Source organism: Phascolarctos cinereus, unplaced genomic scaffold (assembly GCF_003287225.1).
Source record: "Phascolarctos cinereus isolate Bilbo 61053 unplaced genomic scaffold, phaCin_HiC Scaffold_4;HRSCAF=312, whole genome shotgun sequence".
NCBI classification, from domain to species: Eukaryota; Metazoa; Chordata; class Mammalia; order Diprotodontia; family Phascolarctidae; genus Phascolarctos; species Phascolarctos cinereus.
In genome coordinates, this window is record NW_027555847.1 from 17182874 (window position 1) to 17198869 (window position 15996).

General features: G+C 44.3%; 1 protein-coding gene across 1 annotated transcript in view; it reads left to right on the forward strand.

Moving 5' to 3' along the window:
* The window catches only part of ITPRID1 (ITPR interacting domain containing 1), a 102654-nt gene that overhangs the window by 70041 nt on the left and 16617 nt on the right, over nucleotides 1-15996 (forward strand). The window contains 1 exon segment of the mRNA XM_020969090.2: nucleotides 13344-13426. Within this exon segment, the coding sequence (XP_020824749.1) occupies nucleotides 13344-13426 (83 nt within the window).

The window sequence follows — 15996 nt, forward strand, 5'->3', positions numbered from 1 at the left end:
TGTCAAGACTTGAGCCATTACCAACTACTGGGCCTGCCTTCTGACTTGACCCAAGGTCTGGATGCTCTTGGGATGGGCTACCCCCTTAACCCAACAGTGATTATGTCAAAAGAAGGATGGGGAGTGGGGAAATTTCTCTAGTTATGGCCCTGATGACTAGTGTCATTAATTAACAAATTTGTTGTGGGGGGAGTGTTGGTTCTGTCAGAAGAGAAGGATAACAGAAGGGTCAGGGAACTAGAGCTTGGAAAAGACCTTGAAGATCATCTAGTCTAATTCCCCCCCCATTTTACACATAAGGAAACTGGGGTACCTGAACCCAGAGGGAAAGTCAGATTTCCTGATCTAGATCCAGCACTCTAACAGCCTGTACTCTATTGCCCTTCTTATGGTCCAAATCTTGGAAAGCAATACCTTTGTGAATTTAGGCATCCTATTTTCCTCCTATATTTGTTAATTAATTTATTATTAATAACATGGCAGATCACATGTGGATGGCCCCAGCCATGCTTCATGTCCCACCCCAGCCATCTTCTTGTCATAGGCCAGGCAGCTTCAGACACACCCCAGCCCACCCCAGCCTGCCACCACTGCCACTGCTACTAGAAAAAGGTTGCCAGTCACCTTCTCTAGGGTTCCACTCACCATGTTTTGCAACTCTTCAAACCAAAATAGCCCTCCCTGGCCGGTCTCCTCCGTGTCTATTGTCTTGATCAATTATAATATCACCTCCTAGAGGGCAGAGAGTGGCCTGCTTTTGTATTCATATCACTAATGATTAGCACAATGCTTGGCACAATTTCAGAGAGAAGGAGGGAGGGAGAAAGGAAGGAAGGAACAAAGGAAAGAAGGAAGAGAGGAAGGAAGGAAGGGAGGGGGAGGGAAGGAGGAAGGGAGGGAGGGAGGAAGGAAGGAAAGAAGGGAGGAAGGAAGGAAAGAAGGGAGGAAGGAAGGAAAGAAGGGAGGAAGGAAGGAAGGAAGGAAGGGGGAGAGGGAGGAAGTGAGCTAGATGATGTGATTTACCTACAGCCAAATGGCTGTCACATGCTAGAGGTGGGTCTTGAGCCCACTATTTCACAGTGGAAATAAAACTGATTCTAGAGTCAGAAGACCTGGCTCCTTGACTGTCATACCCCACTTCCCTGGGTCTCAGTTTCCAGAACTGTAAAATGCAGTCATTGGACTAGAAGATTTCTGAGGTCCCTTCTAGCTCCTGATGGTGACATTGATCTTGACTCTGAGCCAAGCCCTCTGGGCATGTGCCCTGCCACCAGGGGCATAGAGGAGAGGCTGCTGAGGTAAGTTGCAATTAGAATAAATTGAGTCTTTAAACCCCTATTAAGGAATTTTCATTTGGCATGAGAGGGATCTGAGGTTTTTTGTTAATTCTAAGAAGGGGTGGAATGTTATATAGAATGTTTTTAAAAGATGATTTTTTTTCATGTAGACCAAGTTAGATGTAGGTTAAGAAGGTGGAAAGTGGATAGAAAGGCAGGTCCTTACACAGGAACCAAAGTAAAGCAGAAGGTAGGGGTGATTTTTTTTTTTAATATTTGCCATATCCTATAAGAAACAAAGACTTCTCAAGAACCTAAACTAACCCTCACCAATGACCTCTCAGGTGAAATTAAAAAATTAATTTCAGCATTGCTGTCTGATTCTGAAGGCCCCATGAGTTCTTTCTTGAGAGAATACCGTGAATTCATATAGATTGCCCTAAAAGGCAGGAGCAATAGTTTCCAATGGCCTTTGGCTGATTAATTCTGGACCAAGGGCATGGAATAACTTGATAAAGGGTTAAAACTGAAGACTGAAATCATACGCAGAGAATTTCGCATTAACATCATGGAAAGTCCCTATGTCAGATTCTAGATTTAGACAGCTCCTTGGCTTTCCAAACCCCAAAGCTCAGTTCTTTAGAGGTGTCATTTTAATCTTGGTAGAGGTGTGTGCGTGTGTGTGTGTGTGTGTGCGCGCACGTGCATGTGGGCACCACTAGTATGTGTGTTGGAGATGGGGGAAGGGATGGGTTCTGGTCATATTCCAAGTGAGATAATTACATCCTATTTTCCTTGGACCCCCGTTGTTCTTCTTCCCTTCCTCTCCTAAGCTGCTCCAAGGTGCAGCTGTGAGGTGTTGAACAGCTGGCGAAGCCCGCCCCCGAGACCAGCACACTTCAGCTGAGGGGGGGAATGATCCCGGTACAATTTGTCTATCAGCTTGTTCCATTTTTAAGGCATTTGGGATCTTTCAGAATGAAAGCCTTCAGGAACCAAGACCCTCTTCTTAGTCCCTAGAACCTCGGTGGATTTGGAGCTCTGCTTTAATTAGAATGTAGATACACAAACAATTAAAAAGTGATAGACCTTTGCAGAGGTGGGGTGGGGAAGGTGATGGAAATGAGCTAGATGCTTAATAGCAAAGGTGGCCTTGATATTCGTCTCCCAAATGGAGCCTTAGGGTTTAAGTGGCTAAAGCTGTTGCACCATTTTCCGGGATCAGTTCAGGTTTAGAGGAAACTGAGATGTTAAGTGACTTGCCCATGATCACACAGCCAGTAAGTGTCAGAGACAGATTTTGAACCCAGATCATCCTGTCCTTACTCTACGTTCCATTCTCTGTACACTGACCCACACCAGCTGGGGGTGGATTTAGGAATCCTAGGTTCAAATTCTGCTTCTGATAAGTTTAAACCAGTAAAGGTGTAACAGCCAATAGAAATGTTCTCTACCAAAAACAGATGTAAAAGTTGTCTTCGACTTGACAGTCTTAGAGTAAGCAATATAGCCTGTGGTCCTGAGAGGCATGGGAAAGACAAAGACAATCACAAAGCAGTTGTTATCGTAAAGGAGCTTACCTTCGTAACATGGAGTCAGGAAGCTCTGAGTTCAAATCCTGATTCAGACACTTACTAGCCGTATGACCCTTGACAAGTCATTCAATGTCTCTAAAAATTAGGGATCAAATGAGATAATATTTATGTAGTGCTTTGCAAACCTTCAAACAATATAGAAATGCTAGCTATCATTATAATTCTATTAGGGAGAGGTTACAATATGTAAACAGATAAGTAGATATAAGGCAGTTTCAGATTACTAGTAAAGAAGGTGGTGCAAGGGATCAGGAAAGGCTTACTGCATGACCCCTGAGCTGAGTCTTAAAAGAAATTAGGCATTCTGAAAGGGAGAGAGAGAGAGAGACAGAGAGAGACAGAGACAGAGACAGAGACAGAGAGAGGAGCAGAATGTTCCAAGGATTTAAGGCAGAAGAAGGCAGAGCTGAAAGATGGGACATCTTTCACATGTAGATCACATGAGGGAGAGGAACATGAAATGTTTGTGGAAAGGTAGGTGGGAGCCAGATCAAGGAGGATCTTAGGTTCTAGGTGGAACAACGTGTATTTTATCCTAGGGACCAGAGAGAACCAGTTAAGGTTTCTGAGCAAGGAAGCGGAACATAATCCAAACTGGAGAAGAGACAGAATGAATTCGAGGAGACCGAGCAGGAGTCATCTATTGCTACAGTCTGGGTAACACGATCAAGGGAAGAATTAGCACATGGCCCTCTGAATGGGGATGATGGGAAAAGGATGAAAGATGTAGGGGTGGGGTTTGCATCAATAAGACCCAGTAACTGACTGGCTAGGGGGATGAAAGAGAATGAAAGAAAAGTGGAGGATGAGTTCAAAGTCAGGAAGCTGGGTAGCTAGAAGTGGGGTGGTGATAATGGGATGAGAAAAAAAGAGAAAATACTTTAATTCCCCCAAAGAAAGATCATAGGATCTAAAGCTGTGTCTAGAGATCATCCAACCCCAAACCCTCCATGTTCAGATGAGCTACCTGGGGCCCAGAGAAGTTAAATGACTAGTCTAGGGTCACACGGCTCATGATGAGTTGTATTTGGACCAAGGTCCTGTGATGCCCAGCCCAATTCTTTTTGGTTGTGACATATTTTCAGTGTAATATCATGAATGTCCAGCAAAATTTCTTCACCTATAACATGGAGCCCACTGGCCACAGTATTCTTCTCTTCCTAAATTCCTACCAGACTCAACATGGAGGCACAAGTACCACTTGACAATTAGAAGTCACATGTTTTCCATACAGTTTAGCTTCATTTCTGTCCAAAAAAGGAGTGTTAACCATAGACTTTTAAAAATCGAAGTTGTGAATCACTTGAGGAAGATTGGAGGCGCCAATGGTGAGCATGAGGAGACTATCTTATCACCAATCAATTGCCCTCATCTGTAAGGTAAGGGGCCAGGACTGAGGACCTCTGAGGTCCTTTCCCACTCGAGACTGATGATCCTAGAGAGAAGTGAAGGGGCAGGAACTGTATGAGCAAAGGCACACAGACAGAAGAGCGCGAAGACTCTGGCAAAAGGCCAACAGTGCGTTTGATTACCATAGAATACCCGAGATTCAGGAGAATGAATTTGGGTTTGGAGTCAGCCCGATGGTTCAGTGGGAAAAGAACTGCCTCAAGTCAGAGGACACTAGTGGATTTTCTTGCAACCCCATATCCGGTCATGACCCACAGTTTAAGAAGCCCTGAATGTGGATGGCTTTGGGCAAATTACTTAGCCTCCCTGGTTACAGGTTCCCTATCTACAAGGAGTGGATGAGAGCAGATGAGAATGGATGATCTCTGAGGTGCTGGCCAGTGCTAGGTCTATGAGCCTGTAATGAGTTCAGAACCTAGCCCTGCTACTGACTGTTTGGGTGACCTTTGCAAGTCACTACTTCTCTGGGCATCATTTAGCTCATCTAGAAAATGTGGGAGTCAATCTTGTCAACGGGAATTTACTAAGGCACTTTTAATGTGCCAGCCACTGTGCTAAGTGCCGCGAATAACAATGTAAGTGAAAAGGAAGATGGCCCCTGCCCTCAAGAAGCTTACATTTTAATGTAAGGGGGTGAATGAGATGACCTCTAGGATCCTCTCTCTGCTTCTGTCTCTCTATCTCTTCTCTGTTTCTCTCTCTCTCTCTGTCTCTGTCTCTCTCTCTCTCTCTCTCTCTCTCTCTCTCTCTCTCTCTCTCTCTCTCTCTCTCTCTCTCTCATCCTTGGAGGAGGATTAGAGAGGGCTGGAAGGCTTCCTTAATTCTAGCCTCAGCCTAGATATTTCACCCCACAATCCAGAAAACAGTTTTAGATTCCTCTAGAATTTATATTCAAAGGAAGGTTCTCTAGGCAGACCTAGCCGCCGATGATCCAGATGCCTTGCAAGCTTTGCTAAGATCTCATTATAAGTGGATGAGGCCGGGCGTTGCCAGGACTAAAAGGAGCTGGAGTTTGGATCTAAACTCGGAGAACAGACAGAAGTTCAAGTGGGCTGCAAACTTGGCAAAAACATGTTCTTTAAGAGAGAAAAATATTTCAACTCCCAAATCAGTTTTTCTGTATATAGTTCTTGCTTTTTATTCTTTTGAGAGAAGAAAGTTTTTTAAAAAGTAACTTTAAGACTTCATGAAATGAGGCAGCAGGTATAGACTTCAGGCTTTCCTTCACCAACACGGATACCAACACACACCCCATGCGTGCATTGATGTGGATGGTTTTATGAGTTGATAAAATAAAAAGAAAACCTTTCTGTGGCCAGCCTTCTGCTTCTGGACATCTCCCTATTTTGCTTGGCTAGTCCTTGTATACCTGGTGGCCAGTCTACCTGTTAGAGACCTCTCCCTGCTTTGCTTGGCTGGTACCTGTATACTAGACACATGGTCCATTTCCAGGCTTGCACTTGAAGTCTTTCCAGCTTATTACAACCTGTCAAAGCATGAGCTCTGCTAGTATAGATTTTGAGAACCTAGTTCCCTCTACGCCAAAGTCATGAGATCATCAGGGACAGGTTTAGAATTGGAAACTGAGGAGGACTTTGGTGATAAGTAAATAGTTTGGCTGGATACTGAGCCACTTGGGTTTCTCTTTTGGAAGAGTTGCTTTTCCAAGATGTCCGTTACTAACCATAGTGCAGCCTTATCCCAGGAGCATAGGACTGACATGGGAGTCATTCCATGAATTGCCTCATCTCTGTTCTGCTTTGTATGTTCTTGATGACATTTTTTAAAAGTACAATTTTGTAATAATCAATACACCCCCAAATCCTTTTATAAATCACTTCAAAAAAGCCTTTTGTCTTTTCTAAAAGAAAATTGTATTGCTAACTTTTGTTTTAATATCACCTCCCTTTCCCAAAGTATCTCTCCCCTCTCCCCCTCCCAGAGAGCTGTCCCTTAAAATAAAGATTAAAAAAGGAAAGAAAAGATAAGTTCAGTAAAGCGAAACAATATATCAAAAAAGTCTGAAGTGATATGCAATGTTATAAACCCATACTCACCCACCTCTGCCTTCTCAGATGTCTTCTTTGGGACCAAGCTCGGTTATCAGCATTTCACAGCATGCATTTTCAGTTGCTGTGTACTTGCCTTGTTGCTCCCGTTTGCATTGTTACATTCACCATGTACATTGTTTTCCTGGTTCTATTTACTTCATTTGCATCAGTTCATATAACATGCTTCTCTGTATTCATTACATGTATCATTTATTAACTAGTTGGAATAACACGGAAAGTGCTTTGCAAATAGTAAAAACACTACATAAAGGCTAACTATTAGTACACTAATGTGCCATTATTGTGGAATTCATGTACCAGATTTGTTTCGTTATTCCACTGATCAATGGGCATCTTTTTCATTTTAAGACCTTTGTTAAAAGAACTGATATAATTATATTGTTTTTTTTTTTAAACCTGAATTCTTATTACTGACCTCCTTAGGGCAACTAACTCCTGGTGGTGAAATGTCTGGGTCAAATGATGTCAGACTCGATGATGGGGAAGAGAGTGGGGGCCCGTTTCTCCCCCTCACCCCGCAACCCCACAATCCATCTTTACCTATTTTTGTCATTTGAGGATGGAGAGAAGGATCTGGGTATGTTCAGCCTGAAGAAGAGTCAAAAGAGAAATGATCTCTGTCTTCTAATACCCCATAGCCACAGAGGACAGTCACAGGGCACCATAGGGGCAGGAGTGACAAAGGAGATGATGTCAGAGGCAAAAGAAAGAAAAAAATTTTCGACAATGACAGCTTTCCAAAGATGGAAGGGGCTACCCTGGGAGGCCCTCACTGAAGGCCTTCAAACAAAGATGGAAAGTTGACCTAGGGATTCTTTTCTGAATATGCATTGGAGTAAATGACCAGGGGAATCCTATCTAGTGCCCACTTAGATGACATGGGTCTCTTTGGTACTCTGGTACATCTATGATTTCATCGATGTGACTTCTTTCTCCTGAAGTGTAACAACTCTTCCCTGTGTTTATCTACTATACAATTCTTGTTTATCTCTCCCCGTGCCATTCACCATGGAGCCTGCCTGATGCCCTGGAGACCTTTCTCTAGTGCCAGCTCTGGCTTTCCTCCCATAGTATCTGTTAGGTGCCAATATCAGATGGGTGCCAATGCACCCCTGGGCCTACTCCATCTGCTGTTTCTCATTCTTGATACAAAATCAACCCACCTCCTTTTCTGGACTCACACATCTTTAATCATATTATATCTACCTTTCTCACATGCAAGTGGTTTCAGTAGCATTTTGCAAGCTGATCAGACCTACCATGTGTCTTCTCACAGGGCAAGTTATCCAGTTTCTACTACTACTGTCCACTCTGAGACTCACCTCAGTGAGTGGGGATTGGAGGTGTACTCAGCTGGCATGGGATTTAGATAAGCCTTACTAAAACAGCATTGTCTCTCATGTCCTCCTTATTCCATGCTGGTTTATAGAGTCTATTGACTCTAGTGACCAAGTCCTAAACATATGTGCTTTCTCAATCCCCACCCCAACCCCAAAACAATGGTGTGAAGGTAAGAACACTTGTCTGCCATTTAGAGTGGTCCAAACATGGAAGACATTGCCTTGAAAGGTAGTGGGTTTGCCTTTGTCTTCAGGCAGAGAGAACATGCCGTGTTGCGGCTCTACTATGGAGATTCTTGTTAAAGTAGGCATGGTACCATCCAAAGCCAGGAATCTGGGAGACAGGGGTACAATCAATACGATTTAACAGATGGCTGGATACACTGGATATGATAAAAGCAAAGCAGGATATGAGAGAGCAGGGAAAGTCCAAGGCAGAGGCACAAGTTAAGAACCTGGATGACTGGAAGGAGGATGATGTATAATGAAATAAAGGAAGATGAAATATTTGAAATCTTTCGAATACAGACCAGAGGATCTGGAGCTAACCCTCAGGTCAATCATTTAGTTCACTCTCCTGTGTTTTCAATGAACCTCTCTGGAGGCCCAGAGAGGAAAGTGACTAATCCAAGCTAATACATCTCTTAAGGAGATGGAGAGTGGTGTAAAGACTGGAATGGTGTTGAGGGAGGCAGGAAGACCTGAGTTCAAATATCTGATACTTACTAGTTGTGAACTTGGGCAAGTCATTCATCTTGTTTGAGCCTTAATTTCCTCATCTGTAAAATGGGGGAGCTGGACCAGATGTTTTCCAAGGTCCTTTCTCCCTTTACAATGTAAGCTTTTTGAGGGCAGGGATTGTTTTTCCTTTTCTTTGTATCCTCAATGCAACTAATCACAGTGCCTGGTACATAATAGGTGCTTAATAAATGTTTGTTGACTGACTGACTGATTTCCAAGTCTAAATCTATTGTCTTATCATCTAATAAATAATAGAAATGGTTTTTGAACATAGGTCTTCACACATCGATTCTCTACATGGTTCATAGTGTGCCATTTTCAATATAACTTCCCGAACACAGGAAATTCTCAGCTATCAATGGCAGGGGGTAATTTGGTATGATGCCTGGATTCTGTGAGACGACTCAGTCAGAATCTGTTACACTAGGTGAATGATTGGTTACAAGGTGTAAAAGAGAGGAGGGAGTCAAGGGTGATGATTTCTAGCTTATAAACCAAGGTGGGTAGAAGCTGGAGGGTGCCTACAGCTGAAATAGGGAAGTTTATAGGAGAGACCAGTTTAGTGTGAGGAATGATGGATTCTAGTGGGAACACGGTAAGTTGGAGATGCCTCCGAAGCATCCAGCAGACATGTAAAGCAGACAGCAGAGATCAGATTAGGGCAGGGCACATAGACTTGAGAATCATTGTAGAAGTGGTACTTGAATGTATATTAGGACAGGAGGCCACAAGAGAGAGGAGTCACGGGGGACTGGGCCCCAGCTCTGGGGGAAACCGATGCTGAACAGGAAGCAGATGGATGATCATTCAGGGAAAGTAAAGGAGTGGTCAGAGGGAGGGAGGGAGGGAGAAGAACCAGCAGTGTGTAGGGTCATGGAAGCCGAGAGAGGCTAATGTGCCCAGGAAGAGGGTGGAGTCAATAGTGTCTAAAGTGGCTGAGAGGTCAAAGAAGTCATAGAATCCAAATGGAATGCCTCCACTGTTGTTACTGAAGAAATCCTGTGGCTCAGTGTCTTGGAGCCAGGCAAGTTCTGAGTTCCAATTCCTGCTCCTGTTACTTACTAATCAGGTCATTTACTATATCTTAGTCTCAGTTTCCCTATCTATAAAAGGGGCTGGACTTGATGGTCTCTGAGGCTTCTTCCAGCTCTAGACTGGTGGTCCTGCGACCCTGCTGTTATCTATGTTCAGGTCAGAAATCGGTGATTATGATTAGTCAACGATTCAAAGCTTTTGAGTGGTGTTTTTATTTACATTATTATATTATTGTGTTTACTGTTCTTATCCTTTTCTTTGAATTCTTCCTATTGGCCATTTTTCCATGGTGTTCCTAAACCAGTTTGTCCACCATTCCCAGTAGATGGGATATGAATATTTTGCTGAGGGGGGCCACTTCTTTCTGTCTTATCTAGCTAGCCCCAGAGCCCCAGGCAATGCTTCATCCCATCCAGGCAGCTCCCAGGATGCCTCAGCCTGGCCAGCAAGGGCATCTTGCCATCCAGCCTGCTGCTTTCCACCTTTTACTGGGAGAACAATCATCAAACCAATATTAGCATTGCTGCCACTGTCCCCACTCTCATTCCCTGTGACTGTCTAGACAAAGCTCCTTTCCCTGCCCATCTTGCCCTGATAAATCTTGCCCTTCACCTTCTTCGTATGCTGGACCCTTTGGGCAGGCTGGTGAAGCAGTAGGCCCCTCCTTCCCAGAATTCTGGTTGGTCACATTCCTAATGGAAAGAAATGCTAAATTTCAGCTAGAAGGCAGCAAAAATAAAAATGTAATCTTTTCCCACTCAAGTTATCCAAGACCCCTGGAAATCTCTCCATGTATCCCTTGGTCTGCGCAACCCAGGCTGGGGACCCCAGCCCTTGTAGAATGTAAGCTCTAGGGGGCAGGGACCATTTCACTTTATTATATTTGGATTTCTGGTGCTTTGCTTACTGAGTAGGGCCTAGTGATGGACTCACTGGGTCAAATGATACAGATAGTTAGTGACGTCTTACATATAATTCCAAATTGTTTTCAAAATAAAAGTAGCCAGCATTTATATAATGCTTTCAAGTTTGCCAAGAACTTTCTGTATATTATCTCATTTTGGTCCTCATGAGAACCTATCATCAATTTTACAGATGAGGAAAATGAGGTGGAGAGAGGTTAAATGACTTGCCCAGGGTCACACAGCTAGGCAGGATTTGAATTCAAGTTGTCTTGACTCCAAGTCAAGCACCACCTAACACCTGTCTTCCTCCTCAGCAGTGATGGTTTCCATCTTTAATTGTTCTTGCCAATTTGCTCTGCATGAGATGAAACCTCAGAGTTGTTTTAATTTACTCTTCTCTTATTGTTAATGACTCAGAGCCTTCTTTTAGGTGGTAGTTGAAGCTCTCTGTCTCTGTCTCTCTCTGTATCTATTTCTGCCTCTCTCTGTCTCTCTCTCTGTATCTATCTCTGTCTCTCTCTCTATCTATTTCTGCCTCTGTCTGTGTCTCTGTCTCTCTCTGCCTTGCTCTCTGCCTCTCTCTGTCTCTCTCTCTGTATCTCTCTATCTCTGTCTCTGTCTCTCTCTGCCTTGCTCTCTGCCTCTCTCTGTCTCTCTCTCTGTACCTCTCTATCTCTGTCTCTGCCTCTCTCTGTCTCTCTCTCTGTATCTCTCTATCTCTGTCTCTGTCTCTCTCTGCCTCTCTCTGTCTCTGTCTCTCTCTCTGTCTCTATCTCTCTCTGTCTCTGTCTATCTCTGTCTCTCTCTGCCTTGTTCTCTGCTTCTCTCTGTATCTCTCTCTGTCTCTGTCTCTCTCTGTATCTATCTCTGTCTCTGTATCTGTCTATCTCTGTCTCTGTCTCTGTGTCTGCCTCTCTCTGGGCCTTGATTTCCTCCTCTGCAAACAAGGGGCTCACACTCAATTACCCATGGGGCTCCCTCCGTCTCTCAGAGCTCTGGGTCCTCTCGGCACAGTTGCTGTTCAGGCCGGACACACCTTTGGCTAGCTGCCCGGGCTGTGTGTGGGTCCTGACTGCTCTGGCTCTGCGGTCTATCTACTGCTGCCACCTGCTGGCCATCTTGCCAAGACTCCAGGGCTCTTGTTCCTTTTCAAGGGCAGTTGGGGGACAGGCGTCCGGAATGCGAGGCAAACCAGGGGACAAGGGGTTGGGTGTCTTGGAGGCCGATCAGGTAGGACTGGGTTTGGAGGGCCTGGGGACATGAGGAAAGGCCTGGCGGGCTGCAGAAATGCATTTCTCATAGGAATAACTCCCAAGAAGGTGGAAAGGATTTATTTTCCTTAAGCTTTCACTGGAATTTAGCATTCCTTCAATTAGGAATACAGTGCATTGAATATTAAAAGGGCAGCAACGTGGTGCCATAGAAGTAGATTTGCGGTCAGGGGCCTGGGTTTGAATACCAGAACTTGTCCCCCGACACACACACGTATGAGCCTGACCAAGTCCTGGAATGTCTTAGCCTCAGTTTCCTCTTTTGTAAAATGAAAGCATCAGACTAGAAGATCTCAACGCTCCCTTGCAATTCCCAGGGTGTGATCATATGCTAATATACATCTTTCAGATGTAAATAAACCCAGGTCATTGGAGACCGAGAGTTCTTAACCAGCCTTTCCAAATACTAGCTATTGTGAGTTACCACAGCCAAGTCAGAGATATTAGGTCACTGCAGTTAGAGCCAGGAGCAACCTTAGAGATCATCCAGATCAGGGTTCTTAATTGGGGGTCCATGATCTTTTCACCAATGTGGATAACCATCTTTCAACATAATAGCTTTCCTTTGTAATCTTCTGTATTTTATTTTATGCATTTAAAAACATTATTCTGAGAAGGGGCCCATTGGCTAGACCAGACTGCCGAAGGGGTCCAGGGACAAAAAAAGCTAAGAACTCTGACTTTTGGAGGAGCAGGTCCAATGGATAATGAGCCAATTGTCCAGTCCCTGCCCCCAGGCTTCTCCTCTTGACTAATTAGTCCTTTGCCTGTGCATTGATCCATGAACTGCCTGTATCTCCCCAGTAGAGTGTAAGCTCCTAAAGGGCAAGATGGCCTTGTCCCTTCTGCTTAACACAGTAGTATCATAGACTCAGGGCTGGAAGAGATCTTGGAAGTCAACAAGCACCCTCCTCCATTTTACATACAGGGAAACTAAGTCCCAGAGAAGTTATATGACACAGCCTATTAAGTCAATAAGGTGGGATTCAAGCCCAAGTCTTTCTGACTCCAAGCCTGGCCCTCTATCCACTAAAGCCACACTGCCTTGGTAGGGACTTAATCAATGCTTGCTAATTGGCTCTGGCAGTGTGGGTGCTGATGGGTGTTTTTCATCACCTGAGAACCCTTAGACCAGGGGTTCTTTACCTTTTCCCTCTCATGGACCTCTCTGACAGTCTGATGAAGGCTATGTATGGACCCCTTCTCAGCATGATGTTTTCAAATTCATAGAAAAAATGCACAGGAATACCAAAATACAAGGAAACCGAGAACAGTAAAATACCGATATCTATCCTTTTATCATCAGTCTATCTCTATCTGCATATATACATGCAGACATATACATACAGAGAATGTATAGAGAGAAAAATAGAGAATGATATATATTATAAAGTACACAATATATAATACATTATTGCATATATATTATATCATGTATTATATTATTATAGATTAATATAGAAATACAAGTTCAGGGACCCCACTTGAATATTTGAGCCCTTCAGTGTAATTTTTGATTCATGCTCATGAAACAGCTTGTCGGTTTGGCACCTAACATCGAGCACCTAGCAATGCCCTTATATGACTCTCAGACTTGGGGGAAAAGCCTCGAGTGCCCTTTGCCCAGGCCCAGAATTGGTGGCAAACTCCTTTTTGCCTTGACCTCTAAGCTCATGGCCATCTGTTCGGTCTCCTAGGTGCTGGGGTGACGAGAGCCAGCAGCTGCCAGTCAGACAGCAGTGGGTTCCTGGAGGAACTTTCCGAGCCCTTCCCTCTACAGGTATCTGTCATTCTTTGGGTGGGTGAAATGCTTAATCCCAGACCAGACCTCACTTATTATTAACACACATTTCCCACTTCAAACTGGCCAGACTATTTGGCACTGCCTAAATAGAATTCAGTCATTTCCACTTGGGGGCAGGCCCAAGCTGACCTTACTGGGAGATTGGCTTCAGCTATAGCCAGTAACATAGAAGAAAGAGGGTTCCTTCCCGTCTGAGGCAGGAGCTGCTTCCATTTCCAAGTCTCCTTATCTCAGGCCCTGCTTTTGCTCTCCTGACAGCTAAGTTGCTTCTGACCCTACCTCCTGCCCTCATACTAAAGGACAACCGCACCCTTCAAACAACCTAACATCCCAATTCCTCAACCTATCTCTTTCTTATGACCTTTTCCTCTGCACCTCTACAGCTACTGTAGAGATGGGCATACCCTAGATTTTGCCATACCCAGAAATGCATCACCTCCATGCTCAGAAACTCTGAGAATCTGACCACAATCTGTTAGCGTTCCGCTTCTCTATAGTACAACCCTAAACCCTAGTCTTTGCTTACACTGGGACCTCTGATCTTTGCGCCTCTAAATTCTTTCCTAGACCATCACCTGTAGGCAAACCACTTTCCAAACCCTAAAACATCACATAAAAGTCAGCTATTATTGTGATTGTTATCTTGACCCTTTGGTGAACTAGTTCAGCACTACCCTGTCCTCTTCTCTGCAGTCCTCTGCCCCCTTATCTTGCCTGGTCTCTCATACAGGCCTCCCCACATATGCTACCTTTGCTCCTACCCACACAGTATAGAATAAAGCTGGAAAAAAGGATGAAACCCTGCTGACTGGATTCACTACAAATGGATGTCATTTAGATTCAACTGGGTCCTTCCAGAAGTAAAGCAATCCTTAGGCAGCTCCATAGTCAATTCACTAGGCCACCCACCACGGTTTCTCTCCTAAACCTTTCCATCCCTCCTCTGACCACTCATGGCTCCCTGGCCCCATATCATCTTACCTGAGGACCTTGCCTTGGATTTCACTGAGAAAATGAAGGCTGCTTGCTAGGAATTCCCTTTTCTTCCCCTTCCTCATTTCACATCACTAATAAGCCTTCTGCCGTTATCTCCTTCACCCCATGTCACATGAAAATGTGGCCCTTCTCTTTAGCAAGGCTAAGTCCTCTACATGCACAAGTGAGCCTAAGCCATCCCCTCTTCCCTAGCCATCCTCACCCTTTCACTTATGTTCAATTTCTCCTAGTCTAGGCTGCTTCATGCCTACAAACATGTACATATCCCTCCCATCCTCAAAAAACAAAACAAAACAAAACAAAACCTCTCCCTTGATTCCTGCTAGCATCCTCTACATCTCCTCCATTTTGTGGATAAACCCCTGAGCATGCCTCCATTTCCTTCCATCTCTCTCTCTCTGCTTAAGCCTTGGCAGTCTGGGTTCCAACCATCAAACTGAAACTGTTCTGTCCAGAATGACCAGTGATCTCTTAATTGCCAAATTCAGGAGCCTTTTCTCAGTCCTGATCCTTCTTGATCACTCCACAGCCTTTGACACTCTCTCCTCTCTGTGTTTTCATGACACTATTCTCTTCTAGTTCTGCCCCTGCCTCTCTGACTGCTCCTTCTCAGTCTCCTTTGCTGGATCTTTACCTAGGTCATACCCATTAGCCATGGGTGTCCCACAGGACTCTATCACATGCCGTCTTCTCTTCTCCCTCTACACTATTTTGCTTGGTCATCTCATCAGTTTTAATCAGTTCAATGGACATTTCTATGCTGTTGATTCCCAGATCTGCTTGTCCAGCCCTTACCTTTCTCTTAACCTCCGGTCTTACTTATCTAGCTGCTTATTGGATATCTTAGGCCGGATGTCCTGTAAACGTCTTAAATTCAAAATGTCCCAAACTGAACTCATTTTCTTTTGTCCCCAGTTCTCCAGTTCCTAACTTCCCAATTACTGTGGAGAGTTCCTGAACCTCTCAGTTCCTCAGGTTTGCACCCTACGTGTCATCCTTAACTCCTCGTTCTTTTTCACACACCCCCATGTTCCATCTGTTTTGCCAAGGGCTGTGGATTACACCTTCATGACATGGCTTCCATATGCCCTGTTCTTTATAACATTCCTACATTTCTGTTCCAGGCCCTCATCATCTTACACCTGAACTCTTTCACTAGCACCTTGGTGGGTCTGCCTAGTACATTCTCTCTCCCTATTGCAATCTAGTCTACACTAAGCTCTCAAATTGATATTCCTAAAGTGCAGGTCTGATCTCGTCACTCACCCCCCGCCCCACAACCTGCCACACATACACTTAGTCAGTCAACTCCAGTGGCTCCAAATCATCTCCAGGATCCAATCTAAAATCCTGTTTGGTGTTCAAAATCCTCCATAATTTGCCCTCTTCTGACCTTCCTAACCCCCCATATTCTGTGACCCAGTGACGCTGGCCTCCTTGCTATTCCTCACACAGCATTGATATTATTAATATTAATATTATTGCTATTATTATTATCAATAGCACTTAGTACAGTTCCCGGTGCAAACTAAGAGCTCAATGAATTATCC